This window comes from Mixophyes fleayi, chromosome 5 (assembly GCF_038048845.1).
Source record: "Mixophyes fleayi isolate aMixFle1 chromosome 5, aMixFle1.hap1, whole genome shotgun sequence".
NCBI classification, from domain to species: Eukaryota; Metazoa; Chordata; class Amphibia; order Anura; family Limnodynastidae; genus Mixophyes; species Mixophyes fleayi.
Genome location: NC_134406.1, coordinates 223565952 through 223588290, shown reverse-complemented (window position 1 = coordinate 223588290; position 22339 = coordinate 223565952). Strand labels below are relative to the sequence as shown.

General features: G+C 38.4%; 1 protein-coding gene across 2 annotated transcripts in view; it reads right to left on the bottom strand.

Annotated features, from left to right (window-relative positions):
* RGS20 (regulator of G protein signaling 20) overlaps positions 1-22339 on the bottom strand; it is a 130458-nt gene that overhangs the window by 33055 nt on the left and 75064 nt on the right. Inside the window, exon 1 of one of the 2 annotated variants that reach the window (XM_075213517.1) lies at positions 14258-14755. The exons of the other annotated variant lie outside the window; for it this stretch is intronic. Coding sequence (XP_075069618.1) covers positions 14258-14362 — 105 coding nt within the window. The 5' untranslated portion in view covers positions 14363-14755. Of the gene's footprint in view, positions 1-14257; positions 14756-22339 lie in introns of those variants that run through there. 2 annotated transcript variants of the gene reach the window in all.

Sequence of the window (22339 nt, the reverse complement as noted above, 5' to 3'; positions counted from 1 at the left end):
TAGGTGGTATATTTACTAAACTTGCGGGCTTAGATTCTAGATGTCATTTTGTAAAATGTACTAAATAAGTGATAACTAGGGGCCTGATTCATTAAGGATCTTAACTTGAGAAACTTCTTATTTCAGTCTCCTGGACAAAACCATGTTACAATGCAAGGGGTGCAAATAAGTATTTTGTTTTGCACATAAGTTAAATACATGTAGCACACAAATATCATCTTTAAATTTCAGTGTACAAATAAGCTATCAAGTATTTGTGTTCTACATGAAAAAATAGTCAGTATTTAGCTTATTTGCAAAACAGAATAGTAATTTGCACACCTTGCATTGTAACATGGTTTTGTCCAGGAGACTGAAATAAGAAGTTTCTTAAGTTAAGATCCTTAATGAATCAGACCCTAGAATCTGATCGATTGCTATAGGCAACATCTCCACCAAACCCGCACTTTAGTAAATATACCCTATAAATGTGCAATTAAATTTTATTATATTTTCCCTTACATCTAAAAATCACATAGTCAACATAACACTACTGTTATTAAGATAATGATGATTATTATTATCATATTATTGCTACAGCTACTAATAACTAGGGCTTAACATGCATAGAGAACAATTCATTTTAAACACAGGGTATTAAACCAGCAACATTAAATGCAGCATTAGAAAAGTGTAGAACCGTTCATGCTAAGTGTTGTTCCATAAGAATCCATTTTATTATGGACTTTAAGCTTTAACCGTTCAGTGAAATCAATTGGCTTTAAAAGCACAGTTCTCTTTAGCGTTATGAGTGTTTCCATAGCTGAAAAAGTTCTAGCATATTAAATCACCTGAAATACTCAATACTTAATACATCTTCATTGGAGAGCCAACAACACCACAATTCTTCCTAAATGTCAGAATGATTGTCCCAAAGGTTTGTTCTGTTACAGAAAGTGCACAAATTATTATTATAATATAGATGCAAGATTGCAAAACATTGACAAGTGAGGTCATAAGCCGAACGCACTTAAACACATGTGTCTGTGCGAGTGCCAGATACTTACCAAATCGGGGCTCAGTTCCACTGCTGCTCCAGCCAATAGGATCTGCTGGGAGGGTCCTAGACGCCTCTATATATTCTCCACCCTGTGGTTGCTGTTCCTCTTTTTCACTGCAGGAAAATCCCTCCCACCCTCGCTCCCTTCATTGGGATCTGCGGTATTTACATTGGTGTGTGTTTAACATTTTCTTTCCCTCAGTACAGAGCAGGCACAGTTCGGTGGGAAGGCAATTGCAGTCAGCGACTAATTCATATGGCGCTTCAACTGATTGGCCGCAGGTCACTGCCCTCTTCGAAGTACCGTGGCTCTGGCTCTTTTATGTAGGGGATCCCATGACCTGCTTTGTGTAGGCACATTATTGTGAGTACAGGAGGGGTGAGGTCACTCTGATGCCAAATTTAGGACCGTCCGATTGTAAAAGATTATATCCTGGAACCAGTGGTCAGTGCCGGATGGCCATACACTGCTTGGTTGTTGCTAATAGTTGTAGCTGACTCGCAATTTACCTTCTTCTCCACCATGTCTTGTTTTAATAAACTGTATCCTTTATTGCCAAACAATTTAGTGTGACCGTCTTTGTATATCGCTACTTACAGAGATAGGTCTTAGCATGTGAGAGGGTTTTAGTGCAATGAGAAAGAGATATTAACAGTATGCAGTTTACAGTCATTCAAAATCAAATGTACAATAAAGGTTAGATTAGGGATTGTATGCATTCACTTGACATACATCACAAGTGGGCAATAAGCAATACTGTAAGTGATACTATTATAAATAGAGTTGTCAGTAATTGAAATCCATAATGATTGAGGGCTTCTTTATGTAACAATATGAAGCCACAATTAATGATCAATAACCAAATAGTAGTTATATGTTCTATTAATAAAACAAAACATGTCAACAATAACCATGGATAACCTTCAATTCTAACTAACAAATTGACACATTTACTAGGTAATGTGTGAAAACTTATATACTCCAGACTGACACAGCAATATTCTCCCCTGTTATTCTTGCACATTAATATTTGGTACCAAAGAGACATTCAGACAGAGTCACTTGTCTAAGTAAGAGACACGATGATACATCCAAGCTTCCTGCATCAAAGTCAGATAAAGATATGCAAAAACAATTTACTTAAATCATAAAATGTAAGAAGAAAAATCTAATTACAGCCATGAAAAAGTTGGTATTAGCAGAAAGTATATTATTGTAGACAGACTGTATTGAAAATATTTTAATGATCATACCTGGAGTTATTTGGGGTGTTCCAACAATGTACAATTTGGATTTGTGGGGATTTAAGGATGTGTGTGTCATTAAAGGGGCTGGTGGCAAATTGCCTTATAATTGTAGGCAGCCAATTGAAGTATTATAGTCGATCACTGAGTACACTCACAGTTACTATTATTATTATTATCACACTGATAGATCTTGGAATTCATTTTATACAGCGTGTGAAAGTGTGTGTTGTTGTTCGGGCAGAGATATAATTAGAAATGTTAGAACCTGGAGCAAGAAAGAAAACTGACACTCACTAGCCCTCAAATATATATATACCATACAATATGTATTGCCCGGCAACCTTCAGCTTTGAGCCCTGGTCAGTGTTCCCTCTCGCACAGCCCTAGTTACGGCCCTGTGTTCAGAGGAGTTTGCTGACGTTGGGAGTGCAGGAGGCATTTCCCTACCTGTAACTCACATTTTAGTAAATATCTGATACAATATCAATGTACTCAGACGCAGGGACAAATCTGTACTTCAGAGAGGGGGTCTGCAACAGAAGACTAGCAGAAAAAAGTACGGAAACTTTAGCAATGTTTAGTTGGGGAGGAAAGAAAACATGAATTGAGCCCTCTAATGGACACAAGCATTTGTAGGATATTTGTAATTGCAGAAGAAAGAGGTATTTGCAGAAGATGGATTGATTGCAAAGTTTATCTCAAGTATAGTGAAAGAGAATAAGTACAGATCCACACACATTACATTTTTGACAGATAATTTGGCAATTTTAAAAATAAATCAGAAATCCCAATCAATTGCTAACTGGAATTTTTCAGATCAGCTTGATGGAGCACTATCTCACGCTATGTATGAAGTAATCATCTGTCTGCGTTATTTGTGCCTCATGGTCAGGGGCAGAACAGCGCATTGCAGGCCCCTTAGCAAAACTTGGATGGGAGCAGAGAGGAGGGCCCTGGGTAGTGCTGCAAGAACATTGGGGCATGTGTGGGGGCCCCCCATACCTAAGGGCATCATATCGTCAGGTCCTGCTGCACCCACGGTAGTTCCGCCACTGCTCATGGCAATCGGTCATGAGGCCAAAACAGTGGACTGTGTACAATCTGTCCACATGTATGTGTGGTTGTATTGTACCTATACCGGGCTGCTGGCACAGAGGTCTTTGTAGGGTGATAAAGGAATGAAGAGAGACACAGGACGACCATTCAAACAACACATTTACTAACCACAAAGATCTCAATATTTTCCATTACCAAATCTACCAAATATATTCAGACTCTAAGGGGTATATTTACTAAACTGTGGGTTTGAAAAAGTGGAGATGTTGCCTATAGCAACCAATCATATTCTAGCTTTCATTTATTTAGAACATTCTACAAAATAACAGCTAGAATCTGATTGGTTGCTATAGGCAACATCTCCACATTTTCAAACCCGCAGTTTAGTAAATATACCCCTAAAGGTACATGTTACTGTGTAAAATAACTAGGAATTAAAATTACCTGGTACTATACTTTATAATCTACAAATCCCAGGAGGTAAAGTGTAGAATTAATTCTTGGAAAGCTTAGTCTAGGATGAAGAATCAATGCTATATCTCCCCAATATTCTCACATGTGTGGGAATCCAACACCAAAAATCAGGTGTCCACCAAGTGAATGAAATGAGTCCTAGCTGTAACGTTGAACCCCCTGATAATCACTGATAGTCAGACTGGCAGCATACAGTAAAGATTACTTTTGTAGACATCATTTTGCATGAATAAAGGGCAGCACAAATGTAGCGTGATGCAAGATATTCTTGTGATTTTTGGTGAAAAGTGCTTGCATTGCTCTTATGTTTTTACATTTAAAAATATCAAAAAAAAATATAAATAGAATAAAACGTTTTACCAGATTTTTTGTGACATTTCTTAATTAGCTACATATCATTAAAAATATAAATCTGGTTTGTGAATAAGGGGCTAAGGGTGTAAACGTAATTCACATACGTTATATAATATATTAAAGGCTAAAAATTGTTGTAAAAATGACATATATGCTCCATTATATTGAGAGTCCAATCTTTCATTTAAAACAAGATATTTTTTGATAAAAGTGTCCCTTTAAAATCAGCACAATAAAGTCTTGTTTTTCATGGAAAACAATATATGTAGATTTACCACATAATTAACTATAAATACAGGATGTCAACAACTTGTGAGACATACCGGGAGGCAAGGAGCAGATTTTACAAGTGCAAAGTAAAATAAAGAAGAATGGTATATTCGGTACAAACGTTATTTATGTTTTCTTCATGCAAAATTATTGCCCTTTAATGAATTGTAACCTGAAAACCTTGGTGATATTTTATCTCTGGCTCTCCTGTGCCACGGTTCAGTATGCTATAATTATTGTGCAATTAACATGTCCAAGTGACATAGTACACCACTATGGGAACGTCACATGGTCTCCTAATTAGAGATGAGCACCATTTACGAGGGAGGAGGGGGCCTACAGGTCCTGCGCCAGCACTGGTAATATAGAATGTATACCCTGACATATAAAACACATTTAAGTCTTGTGCATGTATGTACAGCTTTGGGAACATATTAAATTTGGTATGCCAGCAGGATATATTGTGTGCAATGGGGCTTATGTAGAGTTTGGCGCAATTACGCCATGAACTCAAAAGATGCACGTAACATAATGTGCATTACGTACATATGCTCAGTCGAATGCGTTCAGCTGTAAAATAGTGACATTTGTGCTATATGTATAGTGTAGAGATCGGGCTTGACAGTGTTAGTATTAGTAAATGCTAATGCCGTATTATCCTATTTGTACAGAATATAATAATGTAATGAAGTGTACAAACACAGATTAAATTAACTACAAACATTTGTTGTTTTTTCCTTTAAAAAAATCTAATTCTTTCCTGCAGTGGCCCAGATGGAAATGTCAATTAAGTAATGCAACGAGACAGCCACATCTTCATATGCTATAGCAGCCACACTAATGACTGATGCAATAAACACAAATTACCCTATCAGAAGCTGCTAGATATTGCTGCCATCATCATCATCATCACTGCGTTTGCACCAGCCAATCAGCACTCGCTAGAGATACACTCCCTGACAGACACATCTGTGTCAAAGTATGATTAAGTGAACACACCCTTAATATGCTTGGCCTACTCTTGCTCACCCCTTCCCTAATCCATTCCGCCTCTCCATTCGTAAAGAGGTGTAATATGCACAAAAATCTTCATATAGATAGATGTGTGTATGATTATTTTTTGCACGCATGTACAGTACTAAAATGCATAAATCACACAAAGGGGAAAATTCAATTCCCCCCAAAGTACCGCCGGTTATAATTATTACCGTTATTACGGTAATATTAACCCGCCTTTCTGCTCGCAGCTCAATATGTGGTCATGCACTAGGAAGAACATATCTTCCACATCCTAGAATAATTCTGGTTTTCGATAGTTTAATACTATAGCGTAGGATCTTAATCACCTCCAAAAGAAGCCATTCTATTGACAGTTTCATCAGTGTCAGTGTGTTGATCTCCCGATGAAGAAGTTAATTCTGTATAGGAAGGCAGATAGGCTCCTCTTCTGACAGCACCTTCAAAATCTATAACCATGCCCTTCCGGGATAATACGGTGCTATCATGAGATTCATGAGCTGAAGAGCAGGAAACACATAGGGAAGATCAATGTTAAAATAAACAGGCTAAGACATCCACTGCCAATGATCTTTGCTGGAGAAAGAAGGAAAATGACTTTGTCACCTTGCTGTTCACTCTGCATGCCATCAAGTCCACCTGCAATAGAACCATTTGGGTACAATCTTCAAAAAGTCTGTCTGACTCAGCTCCCATTCACCTTTCTGGACTTTATTTTTACTGCTGAGGAACTATCCCTGGTATTCTCTTTGCCCTATATATTGTGGATCCAGTAGATTCCTCTTCACCCACCGTGTTGATTAATGTAGGCCACTGTGACCACACAATCTGTTGTTATTCATACTGCAACGACCTTGACTATATGGACCATACCTTTTAGGGCTCTCCAAAGGGCCAATCATTTCTGGTAACTAAAAGGATGTTGACTCTTGCTGTGACCAGCTTCCTTGTAGAGACTCCTGGTAAGGAATTCTTCCCAAACTTCCTTGCTGGCATCTATTTAGTAAGACCCATTAACTTATTTTTCAGGGTATGCTTTTATATATTTTGTAAGTCACCACAGAATTAATGTCTTCACAGGTAGGGAAAGAAGCATAAAAATGTTTTATTTTCATGTGCTGAACTATTAAAATGGTTTTCTCCAGTGGCTCCAGAGCAGCGTCAACCAGGGGACCGCTGGTGTGGCTGCCATCAAATTCCCCAGTATCTGCATGACCTTTCTGATGGATACCTGCTCAGGGTTGAGGATTAATGAATAATTTTTACAGTTCCTGACTCTGGACAAAAGGTCTTTTGAAGCTGGGATTCTAAGATCAGGTCCAGGAACAATCTCTGTTGACAGCTAGCTGTGATTTGTTGAAATTTATAATCCAGCCTAGATATTCTATGGATACCTTAGTCCAGATTCTTTCTAAACTCTGCCTTAATTAGCCAGTCATCTAAGTATGGAGACAAACCTACTCCTTTGTCCCTTTCCTTCACCAGGACTTTAGTGGATTGTCTGGGAGCTGACAGGGCAAGGTCAACAATTGGAGAAGTTGGATGGACTTGCTTGAAAATTAAAGTCCCTCTTCAGTGCTGTATATGTTTTTTATCCACTGAGTTAAGGAAACTGACCGATATCCTCTAAAATAATAGTAGTTTTTCTTTACAGGCAATCAATTTGAACATCTGTTCTTGTAACTTGTATCTACTTAGGTAGAGATAGTCTTTGTTCTGGATTTCGCCATTCTTTACAAATTAACTCTTTCATCAAATTGTGGACTGACAAGACCTTATGTATTATTTGTAAAACTATAACACGTCTGTTCTCATCTTGCATCTCTTTTTTATAACAAAGAGTCCCATGTTCTCCATAAGACAGACAAATACCTCCTCCTGGTCCCCTCATCTGATGAATCATCTCAGTTCTCTCCTCTTATTCACTAAGGCCTTGAAAATGAACTAGAGAATGAACTAGAGACGAAAAGGAGCATCCATATCCTGCTGGATCACAAGTGGTGGCAAAATAATCAAGGGAGTTTGCATTTGTGGGTCATGCAAACTTTCCATTGATTCAAGTGTCTGCTGCATAAAATTCCTCACGCTCGCGATAAATTCCTCCAGAGGCTGAGGCATCTCCTGCTGTAAGTTTTCTGAAATATATGTCGGGAATTTTTTTTACTATATACTGTAATTCTTGTAGACTTTTATCACAAATGGGGCATACTGGCCTGCTTGATGTACACCTCCATTTAAATGGATTGGTGGACAAAGGAGAAGAGAATCAATCATGAATTATCACTCAAACTAGAAGATAATCCATTAGTACTGCTAGTACTACAATGGATCCAAATCTAGTCAGACTATGTGGCCACTGCTAGGAAGCTGCCTAGCTCATCCTCTCCCCTACCATACAAACCTTCAGTGCTTAATCAGACAGCCACTGGAAAATTAATCTGGAAAGCTGCATTTGAACCATGGTCAGTGGTCTAATATAGACTTGCATGCTGTAATGCTATCTAGACGACGCCAAAGAACCTCCATCCAACTAACCTGACATCATCCACTCCACTGAGCATCATGGACTGCTTTAACCCAGACCAAAAGCTGTGCCTAGTAGTCACGAAGGTGAGGGGACACAAAACAAACTGCACCTGCGTTTGTTCCCTCTCTCCAAGAGCAGTGGTTGAAAATCCAACTTACGTTTCAGTCAATGCATAGTTGGATTTACATTCAGCTCTAAAAGTGGCTCATTGTGAGCTCTTATGTGTAACATTTGCAACAATGCACAAGGTATGCAAAAGTCTTCCTCATAGAAGTTCAGACTTTGGACCAGATAGGAAAGAGGGACACTGTCTGTGCTCTGTGATATCTTGCACAACTGCCATATTGGTTTTGCAACTTTACTTCACCATTTTTATAGTACATACAAAGTTAGATGTGCATATCGACCACCCAGAAACACTCATTATATAGCCAACAACAGGGGCATAACTAGAAATGTATGAGACCCGTAGCAAGCAGTGCTATCGGACCCTCTTAGCACCATTATAAAGACATAATGGGATATATTTATTAAGCTGCAGGTTTGAAAAAGTGTAGACGTTGCCTATAGCAACCAATCAGATTCTAGTTAACAATTATTTAGTACATTCTACAAAGTGACAGCTAGAACCTGATTGGTTGCTATAGACAACACCTCCACTTTTTCAAACCCGCAGCTTAGTAAATATATCCCAATATGTGCATTAGTAACAATCTGACACATTAGTAGGAATTATATATACAGACATTTTATCCTCATTATTCTCCAAATGATATAGCTGCCTGGATACATTCATTAGGAAACCATATTAAGTTGTTACTGGCGCATTCTCCCACTGGGACCGGGGCTCCTGTGCTGCTGGGCAGCAAATCATTCTCATTGCCTGCTAGGGCTATAGTTGTAACCATGGCTAATGCCATCATCTAAGAAATCTTTTTTTTTTTTATGCTCCTGAAAGTTTCACATATACAGTACTAATATTCTTAATCGCAGTATATTTTATATAAAGAAATTATAATTTTAGGTGTCATCATTCTATATACTCCAAACAAGACACAACACTCTTTGGGTACCAATAATACTGCTGACAGCTGTCACATTGACCAGTATTATGAATGAATTTAACAACTTACTGTACTAGAACCTGAGTAACATTGTTTACTGCATCTTACAACATACTGCACACTGACTCACAATGTGAGCTGCATTTCTCATGACTAATCGTATAGTTTCTATAGGCAGCTGCTTCCTGAAATTTACGTCTGACTCACATTAGATTTTTTTTTATAAATGTAACTGACAATGTAGTGAATTTAAACCAATTTGCCTCACATGCAGTAGATTGACTCATCTTGGTAAATACTGTACCATTCCAGTATGTCTTTTTGAGACATGACTGGTTGAGAGTACTGATTCCCTTTGTCATTATGAAAGCACACATAATTCAAACCCCATCCACAGGCATGAAGTCACTGCAGTGACTGTGATCAGACTGAATGGACCTGTATCATCACAATAAAATACAAAGCCAGATACAGTATGTAGATAAATTATGACTTCATAATACATGCATCCTCTGATCAATTAATAGGAGACTTTCTCCAATTTCAAGCTGACATAGCAGCTCTGACAGATGAACACGGGCTGGATTGTCTCTCTCAGCCTCCTCATTGTATTATCTTTAACAAAGACGGAATACTTCAAATAAATTGTCTCAATTGGGCTTACTACCCTGCTGGTTGGCTGTATCACATCACTGTTACTGCCTCAGATTTCTTTCCCAAGTGTCATCCCACAACTAGCACATGTTCCATTTTCACCTGGGATTCTATGATATTGGCACAGGTGGATGAGATATCCCCAGAGGCGCTGAGCATCCATTTTTTTCTGTTTATCTGTGTGGTCACTTGATTTGCTAGTATCTCCTTTTGTGCTATTACATGGTGTCTAAATATTATATGATAGTTTCTTTTTTTTCTATGTCTGTATCCTAATATATATGTATTGAGCAGTATGGATAGGTTTGTACAATATGACTCCACTCTTGATTTTATTTATTTATTATAAATCATGCATTTCATTTATACATATATTTACACCGATAAAACTAACAATTATTGTCTAATGATGTCTATATACCTTGCAGTTTGGTAGGTCAATTAAGTGTTTTTTGATCACACAGAGATTACATTGTGGCCTAAAAGTGATTGCTGTGCCCAATCAAAATCTGGCTGTCCAATGAATACATCCATGTATGTGTAGCATGGAGGAATAGGATGGCACACTCGCCAGTTGTCCAATCTGCTGGTTTGCTGATTTGCAGTTGGGTAGCTAAATTATCCATCAAGTAGGATATGGAATAATTCAGCAGATTGAGTCCATATGTCCAGAGGGGGAAAGGGCACACACACTGGGCTCCAGTTCATAATGTGAGCTGGGGACCCCCTCATATCCCCCACCACTGATACCCCCAACACACACAAACTCCACCTGCAACTCACCTACATTATTCACAGGCTTTTCACTAATGACACCACATTTACTTTTGTCTGCCACTTGTACCTTGTCTGCTCCTCTCATGCATAGCCCCATTATCTCTTCTCTGTCATCCATACACCTGCCCTGAGTCAGTTTCACATATAGATGTTGCAGTTGGGTGCCAAGGCCCTATGGCACAATGCAGATTGTTGCCACTGCTACCCCATGGAATTAGGTGGAAAGACTTTATCAAAATATATGTAGCCAGTATAATTAATGTAGTCCTTCATTCCAGTCCTATAGCCCCAAGGTCCTCCATAAGTATCAATTGACAATGTAATATAATCAAGTATGCATATATAAATGTGGCTCTCCTTTGGACAGTGCTCATTTAGGGGCCTATTTATCAAAGATTTCCCCCCTGTAATTTAGAGGTAAATCCCCGAAAACTGCTATTTTCGGGGATTTACCACTAAATTACTTTGTATTATTCTAGCATCGCAGCAGATATCTCAGATATCTGCTGCTTTGCTTCTCTCTTCGTTTTATTGAGCACTCCCCATAACAGTGTATGGGAAGTGCTCAGTAACGCTATGTAACAATGGCCGGTACTTAGTTTTCAGTCATGTTAATGTACGCCATCTGAAGCTGGCGCTATCTGAAGCTGGCGCTATCTGAAGCTGGCGTACATTACCATGATTGAAAAGTTTCACTGAAAACAGCTCTGCGCCAAAGAGCAGAGCTGCACAGCGCATGTGTGGAGGATTATGTGATCCCTCCCTGTCACATGCCTCAGGTTCATTCACTTGGGGATCTCTGTGCGCATGCCCGAGCTTACCAGTCGGCGCATGCGCACAGGGATTGAAAGAGGGATGAACAGCACCGCAGAGGGAGGAGAAGAGAAGACCCAAGTGACAGGTAAGTGTTAATCTTCACAGGAGCAGCCGTTTTTCGGAACGGCTGTTCCTGTGTTGATTTTTTGATACATATGAGAAACTTTTCAATCCGCATCTATGCGATAAGGATTGAAAAGTTTCAATCAAATGTTGCGGTCATTGTTAAATAGACCCCTTAGAGTGATCTGCTGGGTTTACACAGTGTAAGTATACACTAACATAAACTGGAAAATACAAACAAAGTTGTGTTTTATTTTTATTAACTTACAATGTACAGATGTACAAGAAGCAATCTGGCTGCTGCAATCAATGCAAAATTCCTGTGCTGTTTGGCTTAGTAGAGGTGATATGTACAGTAAATATATTGTAGCATTCCCAATACCAACATTCCCACTCACACACTACTGTTTTAAAACCAGCTGTTTTGTCCTTATTTTCTGGTATTCACATGTAAAAGAGACACCCAGTGCAGATGAGGTTTGACTGCTGACAGTCAGCGGTAAGACTTTATGGTAATTACAACCTTTCTTTCTTGTTATCTTGTGCACTCGCTAGAGACTGATGTCCACACACAATGTACACACCCTTGTTTAAAGCTTCAAACCCTTATTGTCTTGTTAGGCCATAAATTAAGCAAGGTGAAGACAATTCCAGAATTGAAAAAATAATCTGAAACTTCACAGCTTGCAATGTCTACTCTCACAAACCATGGGCTCCACTAACCAGTTAACTGGGGCTTTAAATAAACATAATTGATTGTTGCAAAGTAGAGGAAAGTTATAAACAGATTTCTAAATATTTCCATCTTGGAATTTCCACTGTCAGAAACATCATTAGCAAACAAGAGTTAAAATCAACTGTTGAAGTTAATGCAAATTAATGCAAATTCTAGAAGACCCAGAAAAATCTAAAAGAACTGTTGCTTGTAAACTTGTCAGAAATTCAAAGCAGAACTCACAATATCACTGCAAAGGACCTGACAAAAGGTTTAGATGACACCTAAATAGCAGTCCACAATGCAGCATTGCTTACACTAAAATGATCTACATGGAGGAGTTGACAGAAGGAAACATTTCCTATAACCTAATACCAATACATAAGTAAGCAAGAAACTTTTTGAAACAAAGTTTTGTAAAATAAAAGTTGTCCTTCTTGGTCACAACTGCAAGAGGTACTTAAAAAAAGAAGTAAAGCATTAAGGGGAAAAAAGCACTATGGATCTATTATTCTTTGGGGTTGTATGGAAGCTAGTGGCAGAGTAAATACCGTCCAGGTGGAAGGAAGAGTGAATGAAACTAAATATCAAAAAATGCCAGAAGCTAATGATCCAGAGCCTATGAAGAATTTAAAGCTGAAAAGAGGTTCAATATTTCAGCAAGACAACGGCCTAAAACAGGAGAGAGAGAGAGAGAGAGAGAGAGAGAGAGAGATTTTTCTCCACTGTGGTGGGATTTGGAGCAACAGTCCAGCAGTATACACTTCCCATTTTACAGACACATGCACACAAGTGTATAGTGAGATCGAGGATTCGTTTAAAGAGAACCTACATTATACAACCTTAAATGTTTATGTAATTGATTGCATTAAATGCTGTGATGACATCGTTGTCACAAAGGACTAGTTCAATAACTGCATTTTTGAATAGCAAACTGACAGCTTCATAGTGGGGATTTAACTGCAGTGCGATTCAATCCTTTTCTCTTCCCAACCAGCAAAAGGAGTTAAACGCTGCAATGTCCAAAAACTGACAATCATTCCAGATATAAATACAGTATTATAAATGTCCAATAATTGCTCTAAAGAACAACGGAGCATCTCACTCAGATATAACATGGTCTTCATATTTACTTAGAGTGCAGGCCGAAAAATAATAATATACATTTCTCCCACTATCTCAGGAAACCGCAGTGCGACCCAATAGATTAGGTGTAAGGCACTATGCCAGCGGTTGTGGAACTACAAGTCCCAGCATGACATTGGCAGAGCAGGGAGCAACTTGCAGTTTTCCAACAGCTGGGGAGCCACCAATTCCCCTACCTTTGGAATAGATTTTGCAAAAGTGGGATGATTACGAATTTATGCAGCGTTCATCTATCTACACAATACAATTTGATTCACAGTAATATACACATTTTAGTAAACGAGAGTTGACTCTGGAAAATGGAAGCATGCTCATAGGAGATAGGACTGTACTTGCACTAATAAGGCATGTTAGCTGTACACAGGCATCCGGGAGGATGGGGCATGCTGCCTGCACTGGATGCTTGTACAAAGCAGAGATGCAATGCTACAGTCTACAAGACATACCTGCATAAGCCCTGTATATAATCACTATCAGACAATATGTACAGAATATGACAACGAATATTGCGGCAAAGCGTTGCAATGTTATACTGACATAAAACTCTAAAGCGACAGGAGAGATCTGCAGCCAACAGATGCACACATGTTGGCATACCACGTACAGTATATCTAAGTACATATGTAAGTAAGTGACTGTCTCTACAGATATATAGCACTATACTATCTCAACTTGCCGGAGAGAACCGTCTGCAGTTTATCTCATTTGTTTAGTGAAAAATCATACTTAGTTCAAATGCCCCCTTATCACTATACTGAATATCTCTGCGGCTTTCAGATGACACCCTCCCATCTGGACACTTACATCTTCTATATGATATCCAAAAATGGAACCCGTTGCCATTGATGGGTATAAAAGCGTTAGTAAGCGGTGGTTTGCATGGCAATATGTTGCATTACAGTCTATAATTAACGCTATGGTTAAAGTGAAAAGAAAGCCAAGGGACAGCCCTGTCCACCATTAGCAGAATCATGCTTTGGCCACACAATAATATCCGGTGTAATCAGCCTGGTATATTGCCAATCCGAAATACTTACAATTTCACCATCAATGCAGGGAGATAGCTGCAAATCTTTGCCTTGATCACATCCGTTGAAGCTGGGCAGATCACCCAGGGCTAGCTGCTCATCACCCATGCGCATGCGTCTGTTGCTTCTTTCAATATTACTATTTATTTGTTGTTATTAATATTAAGCTGATTATTATTAGTATTATTTTCCTTATTCCACGATATATCTCCTGCTTTGCAAAGGCAAAATATCCACAAGAAAGTGCGATCTCACGTTCTAAGACAGATCCCTCGGAAGGCTGGTGCAGGATGCTGCTGTCATGTAGCCACTGTGGCTGGAAGAAGTGAGTATATTGTAGTAAAGCAGAGGTGAACAGCCTTCCTCTCGCACTGAAGAGTCCCTTGACATTACACTCGGCTCACAGCAGTATGTGTGCATCCTGGCAAGGTGTACACACAGTGATGTGTGTGTGTGTGTGTGTGTGTGTCTGTGCGAGACTGTCAGTCTCACTGATTCATACATCTACCATCATATGTATTAACCATAGTTGTATCAAATACACATCTGTGTCCTTAATGAGAATATAAGATTGGATCTCCCTAATATTATTAGTACTACCTGCATACTATAATACATTGATTTGTATAATCACCTACTGCACTGTGAAAATTAGAAGTCCTGTCTCATTTCTTATAAATGTAATTAAGGCATTGAATCCATTGTAGTAACAAGGTAAATGCTGTATGTGCACCCGAGCACACTAATAAGTCGTACAGTTTGTCTGCATGTCTTGAAATGACTGTCTGATTGCAACTTCAGTATTATTGCCCATAACTGCCCCTTGGCACTGATTGACCACATAAAGTACTGGCTATAGTTATTTCACTTGAGGGTATCAGGGTGGAGGTATCAGTATTATTACCACCCATTTGTTCTTTGGGTAGTACATGAAGCTTTATCTCCAGACAAAGAACTTGCCACAGCACTATGCACAGCAGCTCTGCAATGTTTCCTGCAGCAAAAATTGAGTTGATATATAAATAACATTCACGTCACTTCCTCCAGTGTCACCGGAGCAGAAAACAGGGTTCCCTGGTTACTAAGAAAAAAATCAAAACAAGGATTTTGGACCAGTTAACTATTTCAGGGAAGAGAAAACCCCTCTGATGTCTGTTTGCACTCTAACTGGATGCAAGTCCCCCTCTTAATATAAATAAATCACAAGATCAACAGGCTATAATGGTGAAATGGGCTATTTATCTTTATTGTGGAAGAGGTGTGATGAGAAACTGAATTCCTACTTATATAATTGTACGAATTACGCTACTTATTCTACTAATATATTAATATCATCTAGCTTTTTTTTTTTACACAGTTGTAGATATATTCATCAAAATGCATTATGGACAGTATTTTATATTTATAGATTATATTGATCAGTGCAATTACAATTGTGTCATTTCCATTCATATAAAAACAGCACATTGAGATATATTAAACCCTTGCATAAGCGTGCAAATCAATTGAGATAAATAATTCAACTCTGGACAGTGTTGCTGTCCGTATGAAATCTTTGACATTGATAAGAGACAAAAAACACACGTGTGCATCAGCTGTTCTAAGTGTGTTGTTTGTTAGTCTGTCGATTGCCTGATTGCAGACTGGGCTGCCCAAGAGGCCGCCGCTACGTCTACTTGTGCCAACTGGCAGAAGTGGAAGCTGCACTAGTTCTCATCAGGGTTTAACCTCTTCAAGCTCTGCTCTCAGGGTGGGTGACATTATCTGGAGCACACTGGTATGGTACAAAGGCCTGTAACGTTAATCAAGTTCACCTAATGATATAATGTATTTTGATTATTTCATGACGGTATCAGCTTACTATCCAGATATATACGGGGATACCTAGGATAAAAGTATATGTAAATTTACTAAATGATACATGTTGGAAATCTTCTTCGATGTATTGTCAATAATATGGCTATTTATTCTTTATTTTTTTGATAACGTTTTCTCACTGATGGATGAAATTGCCCACGTTTTAATCCAAACGTATTCATTGTCCCAGCACTGCCAAAACTATACATGCAGAAAGTTGTTCACAACTCGTCAATTATGTGCTGTATGAATACAGGATAGACTCATGTTCAGTACCTTGGACAGCGCAGGATATATTATATAGCCAGCTCAAGGATATTGCGCAGTTGCTGCCATTCATTTATCATGCTTATCACTAGTTCACCAAACTATGACGCAGGTAAATTCTGCTTTTTATCAAGTACTTTGCAAATACTAATAAATACTAATGGCCCACCCCCTCATTTTATTTTCTTGTATTTATTCGCAAAACACACCACCATAGCGACATATTTTGACCACAGTATAAAGCTCCGCAGGAAAAAAAACCAATTTATATATATATATATATATATATATATATATATATATATATATATTAGATGAAGTTATTCCTAAGGGAACATTGCAAAACAAAATAAATTATTTACATTTGACAAATATTATCTCTTACCAAAGATATATTACAAGTATGCCTATGACACGATATCCATTGACCTGGTTTGAGTTTATTAATATAAACTGGCAACGTTGTTTTCAGTTGTGGTTGTCCCCTTTTGTCTCCTGCTTTGGCAGAATTGTTCATGTCATTACAGAATAGCCAGAATGTGCTGTGTTCTAATTAAGAGCATGGGCTGCTCTGTTCTATCTCTACTCTCCTATATGGATTGGGCTTATACACAGGTTTTGTACTCTTTATTTTGTGTATAACCTGTATAGAACATTCATTCTGTTATCTTGGTTCCTTGTTCATTAGATTGTTTTTGTAGAGAATTTGTTTATGTTTCAATGAAAATATTAGGTCACTATACCATTTAAAGCATAACTTCTCTGAACAATAAAATATAGTTTTAAATGAAGTTAGGCAAGATAAAGAAAAAATAAAAATAAACTCCACCCCCCTGCTCCCCCCTGGTCCTCATTTCTGGCACTCCCTGATCTCCTAGGATGGTGGTATTTGTCAAGTGTGTTCCTTGTGAGCATCCCATTCATCTCTTAATTTACTTACCTTATCTAACTCCATCCAAAAAATATTTTTTTCTGGTTGTAGTTATCCTTTAATCAACAGATTAATAAGCTTCTTGATACTGTACAGTTCACTATAAGTTATACAGATATTATTTATTATTATTATTAAAAATTATAATGACCATAAATATCTACCTCTCCCTCTCTCTCTCTCTCTCTCTCTCTCTCTCTCTCTCTCTATATATATAAATATATATATACAAAAGATGCCCAAAATATTTTAGTTTAGGCAGTTTGTGCACATCATTTTATCTATGTTTTTAAAACCTGCAGTGCAGTGAAATCTTTCAGCACAGTCAGGTGTCAATTGGCTGTTTTTCACCGAACTTACCGCAGTAGGTATGGTTACAAATTCTTATTATTATTATTATCGTAGATTTGTAAGGCACCACAGTGCTCTGCAGTGCCGTACAGTAGAAAAAACAAGTACATACATCAAACAAGGACAGACAAGAAATGCAGATATGAAAAAGGGTATGGAGGACCCTTCTCATTAGAGAGCTTACATTCTAAGTGGAGACTGTGATGTGTTGGACAACTTTGAGGGTGTATTAAGGAGATAATATCATCTGGGATAAGGTAAGCGTTAAACAGTAGATGGGTTTTTATAGAACGTCTAAAGATTTGTAGGCTGTGGGAAAGTCTGGTTGAGCGTGGTAGGAAATTCCATAAGTGGAGAGCAGCACGGGAGAAGTCATGTAGGTGCGAGTGAGAGGTGATAACTAGAGATGAGACAAGGCGCCGGTCAGAGGTAGATCTAAGAGGGGGGAATGGAGAGTATTTTGATATGAGATTTGAGATGTATGAAGGAGTGTTGTTGTTGAGGGCTTTGTAAGGCTAGGTACACACTGGAGGTTTTTTTTATCCAATAATCATGCAAATCACCCGATAAACGACTGTTCGGTCAGATATTGCGCTAGTGTGTATACTTACACGATGAACGACAGTCGTTGCAAAGTGTCGAATGTCGTTTCATTTGGTTGGTCGTACTGTTTGATAATCTCGTTCCAATCCCCTTCCAGCCATGTAGCGTGTATGAATTCACGACCGATTCCACGACCAAATTCCTCAAACTGCGTCTCCTTTCGGGAAGTGTGTATGCACGTTTCTGATGTTTTACCTCTCTCACGTGGTGCGGTGTCTGCACGCCAGTCAAATGTCAATTGGGAGCTTCTAACGGAAAAGCAATAGCAACTGTGTATTCTATAGATGTGTATAGCATATGTCTGCTTGCCTAATTATTTATCTTGTCAGTACAGTCTACAAGAAAAGGCACATACATTTGAAATCCTAAAGATGTGTATTGGATATGTCTGCTTCCATAATTAAACACCTGTGTACATCTAGTCAACAAGGAAAGCACATAGCTATGTGTTCTATAGATGTGTATTAGATATGTCGGCTTGCATAATTAAACACCAGTGTGCATCTAGTGTACAAGAAATATAGATGTGTATTGGATAAAACCATACATGTGCTTTCATCATCAGCTATTTATATAGCGCCACTAATTCCGCACCACTGTACAGAGAACTCATTCACATCAGTCCCTGCCCTATTGGAGCTTATTCCCTAACACATATATATATATATATATATATACACACACACACACACACACACACACACACACACACTAGGGTCAATTTGGTGGCTGGCAATTAACCTACTAGTATGTTTTTGGAGTGTGGGAGGAAACCGGAGCACCCAGAAGAAACCCACGCAAACATGGGGAGAATATCCAAAATCCAATTATGACTTTATCATGAGTAAATATATATATATATATATATATATATATATATATATATATATTGCAAGTGCACCAAATACAACACAATTATTAGTAGACAATATCTATAGAAATGAATATAGCAAAAAAAAAAAAATGCAGCACTTATAAATCCACTTAAATAATTAACGATTAACCTGGCTACTGGTTTGTGACATTAGTTTGTCATATACTTGAAACAATTCAAGGACATTTTTTTCAAGTTTCTTGAATTTTTTTCTCAGCATTACTAACGTTCCCCTTAATTCTGTAAAATATTTGTTCAGCTTTTCCATCCTCTGAGCTCCCCCTTCCCATCAGCTGAAAGACCACAAATATTACTGTGTGTTGCATCCTTCTCTCCTTGTGAACTGTCGTCAGATATGATGATGATATGATAAGCGAGCCCTCTGGGAGAGCTGTAAGTGTCATACTGTGGGCTGTACATGATGTAATGCAGGATGTGTCACTATGCCCTTAATTTTAGATCTTAGGGGCCCCGCTGTCTTAAGTGCCCCGGGCCCCCCGAAGCCTTAATCCAGCTCTGGATATCATCATCATCCCACACCTGCTCCTCTTCTGCCATCTTCTCTCGCCCCAACGCTGCCAGAGTGGCGCCTCTCTAGTTTTATAAACACAGACATGGGCGTTCATTTGTGATATGGACCAATCATAGCTGGTACAGGTACAGAATGGAGCATTGTGGGTGAACGTTCATTCATGTATAATAACCTTGTGTTTGCTGATATGTCAGAATAATATTCCCCAAAAAGTCCATAGAATACGAAGGGATACTCTGAGCGTTTTGCCACGTTTCATCATGTTACCTTCAAGGTACATACATAAATGATTATGTATTTCTTTTTGTTGGTTTGTGCTTATCTCAACCATGACATTAACTTTTCTTTTTGAATGACAAGGTCAACTTTTATGTTTTCCTTATATTTTATTTATTTTATCTGCTAGTTTATTATTAAATAAAGATTATTTTATAAAACTTTCTGACCTATTTGGTGTGTGCAAATATAGCCATTTATTTATTTATTTTTATTTTTTAACAAATTTATAGACTTGGAAAATGACTGCAATGTTGAGCTCATGAAGGACTTCATTAAGACTACAGATCACATCCCTGCTTGTGGAAATCAAAATCTACTCTAACAGGCATAAGAGGAGTATAGCTATGCAAGGACTAGTGAAAGCATGCCACCCACATTATCATGGAGCAAATATTGAGTGGGCCAAGGGGGAGATACAGAACCTTACGACTGTATTCAAAAAAGAACTTAACAAGATTGAGGCCCCCAAAAATCTGGGGCAGCGGCAGAGGATGTGTATGTGCCAAAGTTGTGGTACTTTGACCTGAGCTTCACCCATGAAGAGGACATTACTAGGCAGCCCACCTGCAACATAGACACGGACTGCAGTTCCCCATCTGAAGTGATGCAGAGTGATGAAATACCACCAAGTACAAGAGTAAGTGATAAATGTAACGTTGTTGATACATAAAAGGTTTATTGTATGAAATATACATCACAATATAGTTTACACACATAAAATGCTTCTTTTCATACATTACACAATGCCATTCTGCCATGGCACAGCACCCACAATATTAAAATATTGTAGGTAAGCCTCCCTGTTTAATTTGGTTATGTGATTTAACATTTCTAATCTGCCCAGAGTCAAGTGGTGTCAACCCAACAACTTCCGTAAGGTCTACATTGTTGTCCATATTGGCATGCGTACTGCGCACACAGGGGCATTTGCTTCTAAGAAAGTTGTGTAGGACACAACAAGCCATCACCACTTTGTCAACTTTGTCTAACGTAGATTTATGGCTGAATGAAAGATTCTAAATCTGTTACTCAGAATTCTAAATGCATTTTCCACAACACGCCTAGCCTGTGACAAACTATAATTAAATATCCATTTTTCTGTTGACAGATTGCATTGTGGGTAAGGTTTTAAAAAATTATTGGGTAATGCAAACGCTTCATCTGTCACAAATACAAAATTTAGTCCATATTTTGTGTCGCTTCCTGTTGCTAGATTAAGTTCATTATTTTTGAGTTTGTCATGGAAGAGAGTCTGCTCCAATGCGCCTCTATCTGAGACCTTCACATTTTTCCCAATGTCCACAAATAGGAATTCATAGTTGGAATCCACTATGGCCATTAGAATTATGATGAAAAATCCTTTATAATTGTAAAAATGAGATCCACTTTTGGACGGTGGTATAATTCGTACATGTCTCCCATAAATGACACCGCCACAGTTTGCAAAATTCCATTGACTTTCAAAATCTTCAGCGATAAGTTGCCATTGCTCTACTATTGCAGGAAAATGAAAGACAAAGTTGTTTGAAATTGTTAAAATGCTACATGCATGTAATGTTATACTCACTACTTTACTTTTTTTTTACTGCTGTCCTGTCTGAACCAATAACATCTGATGTGGTTGACCAACAAGAGACAACTACAGCTACAACTACATATGGCAGCCAGCTAACACTAGACAGCCAGGATATCACAGAATTACCAACACAGCAACAAAGTGTGCAAAAGAAAAAAAAAAGGCTCTGTGACCTCGCTCAAAGTGAAGCGCTAATAGAGAAGATGGAGGAATGCGCAAACCATTTGATATCTAGAAAACCGCCACAAGACTCATTTGATCTGCTTACAGCTATGCTAGCAAGCAAAATGAGAAGTGCAGGCAGACCAATACCAATACAAATGGAACATCTGGTGTACGACATAATTTGTAGGTCAAACACGGAGGATTTGTGGGCATACAAAGTTTTGACACCACACACAGGACCAAGGACATTTCAGGCAGGCACCATCATATACATTTCAGCCTAGCCACATGCAACATTCCATTATGGGAGGACAACGTGTTACCCTGAAACCCTACATAATGTCCACACCAATGCTCAACACAAGTATGCAACATTACATACGGAGTCAATCCCCAATGGATAATAGCGAACTGTTGCATTATGAACAGCAGTGAACCCCTGCCTTCATTTTTTTGTATTGCACATTTTTATATAATGTAGTTTTTCTTGCAATAAAATAATATATTTTTTACGAAAACCCAATATTTGTTTTACCAACCTCATGTACTGTTCACACAGAACTCGAACTATAGTGCCTTTAAAGCCTTTCTGTCTCCCACTTAACCTACCTTATCTTCTGCCTCCATCCCCCTACTCTCCCTCTCTCACCTGCGTC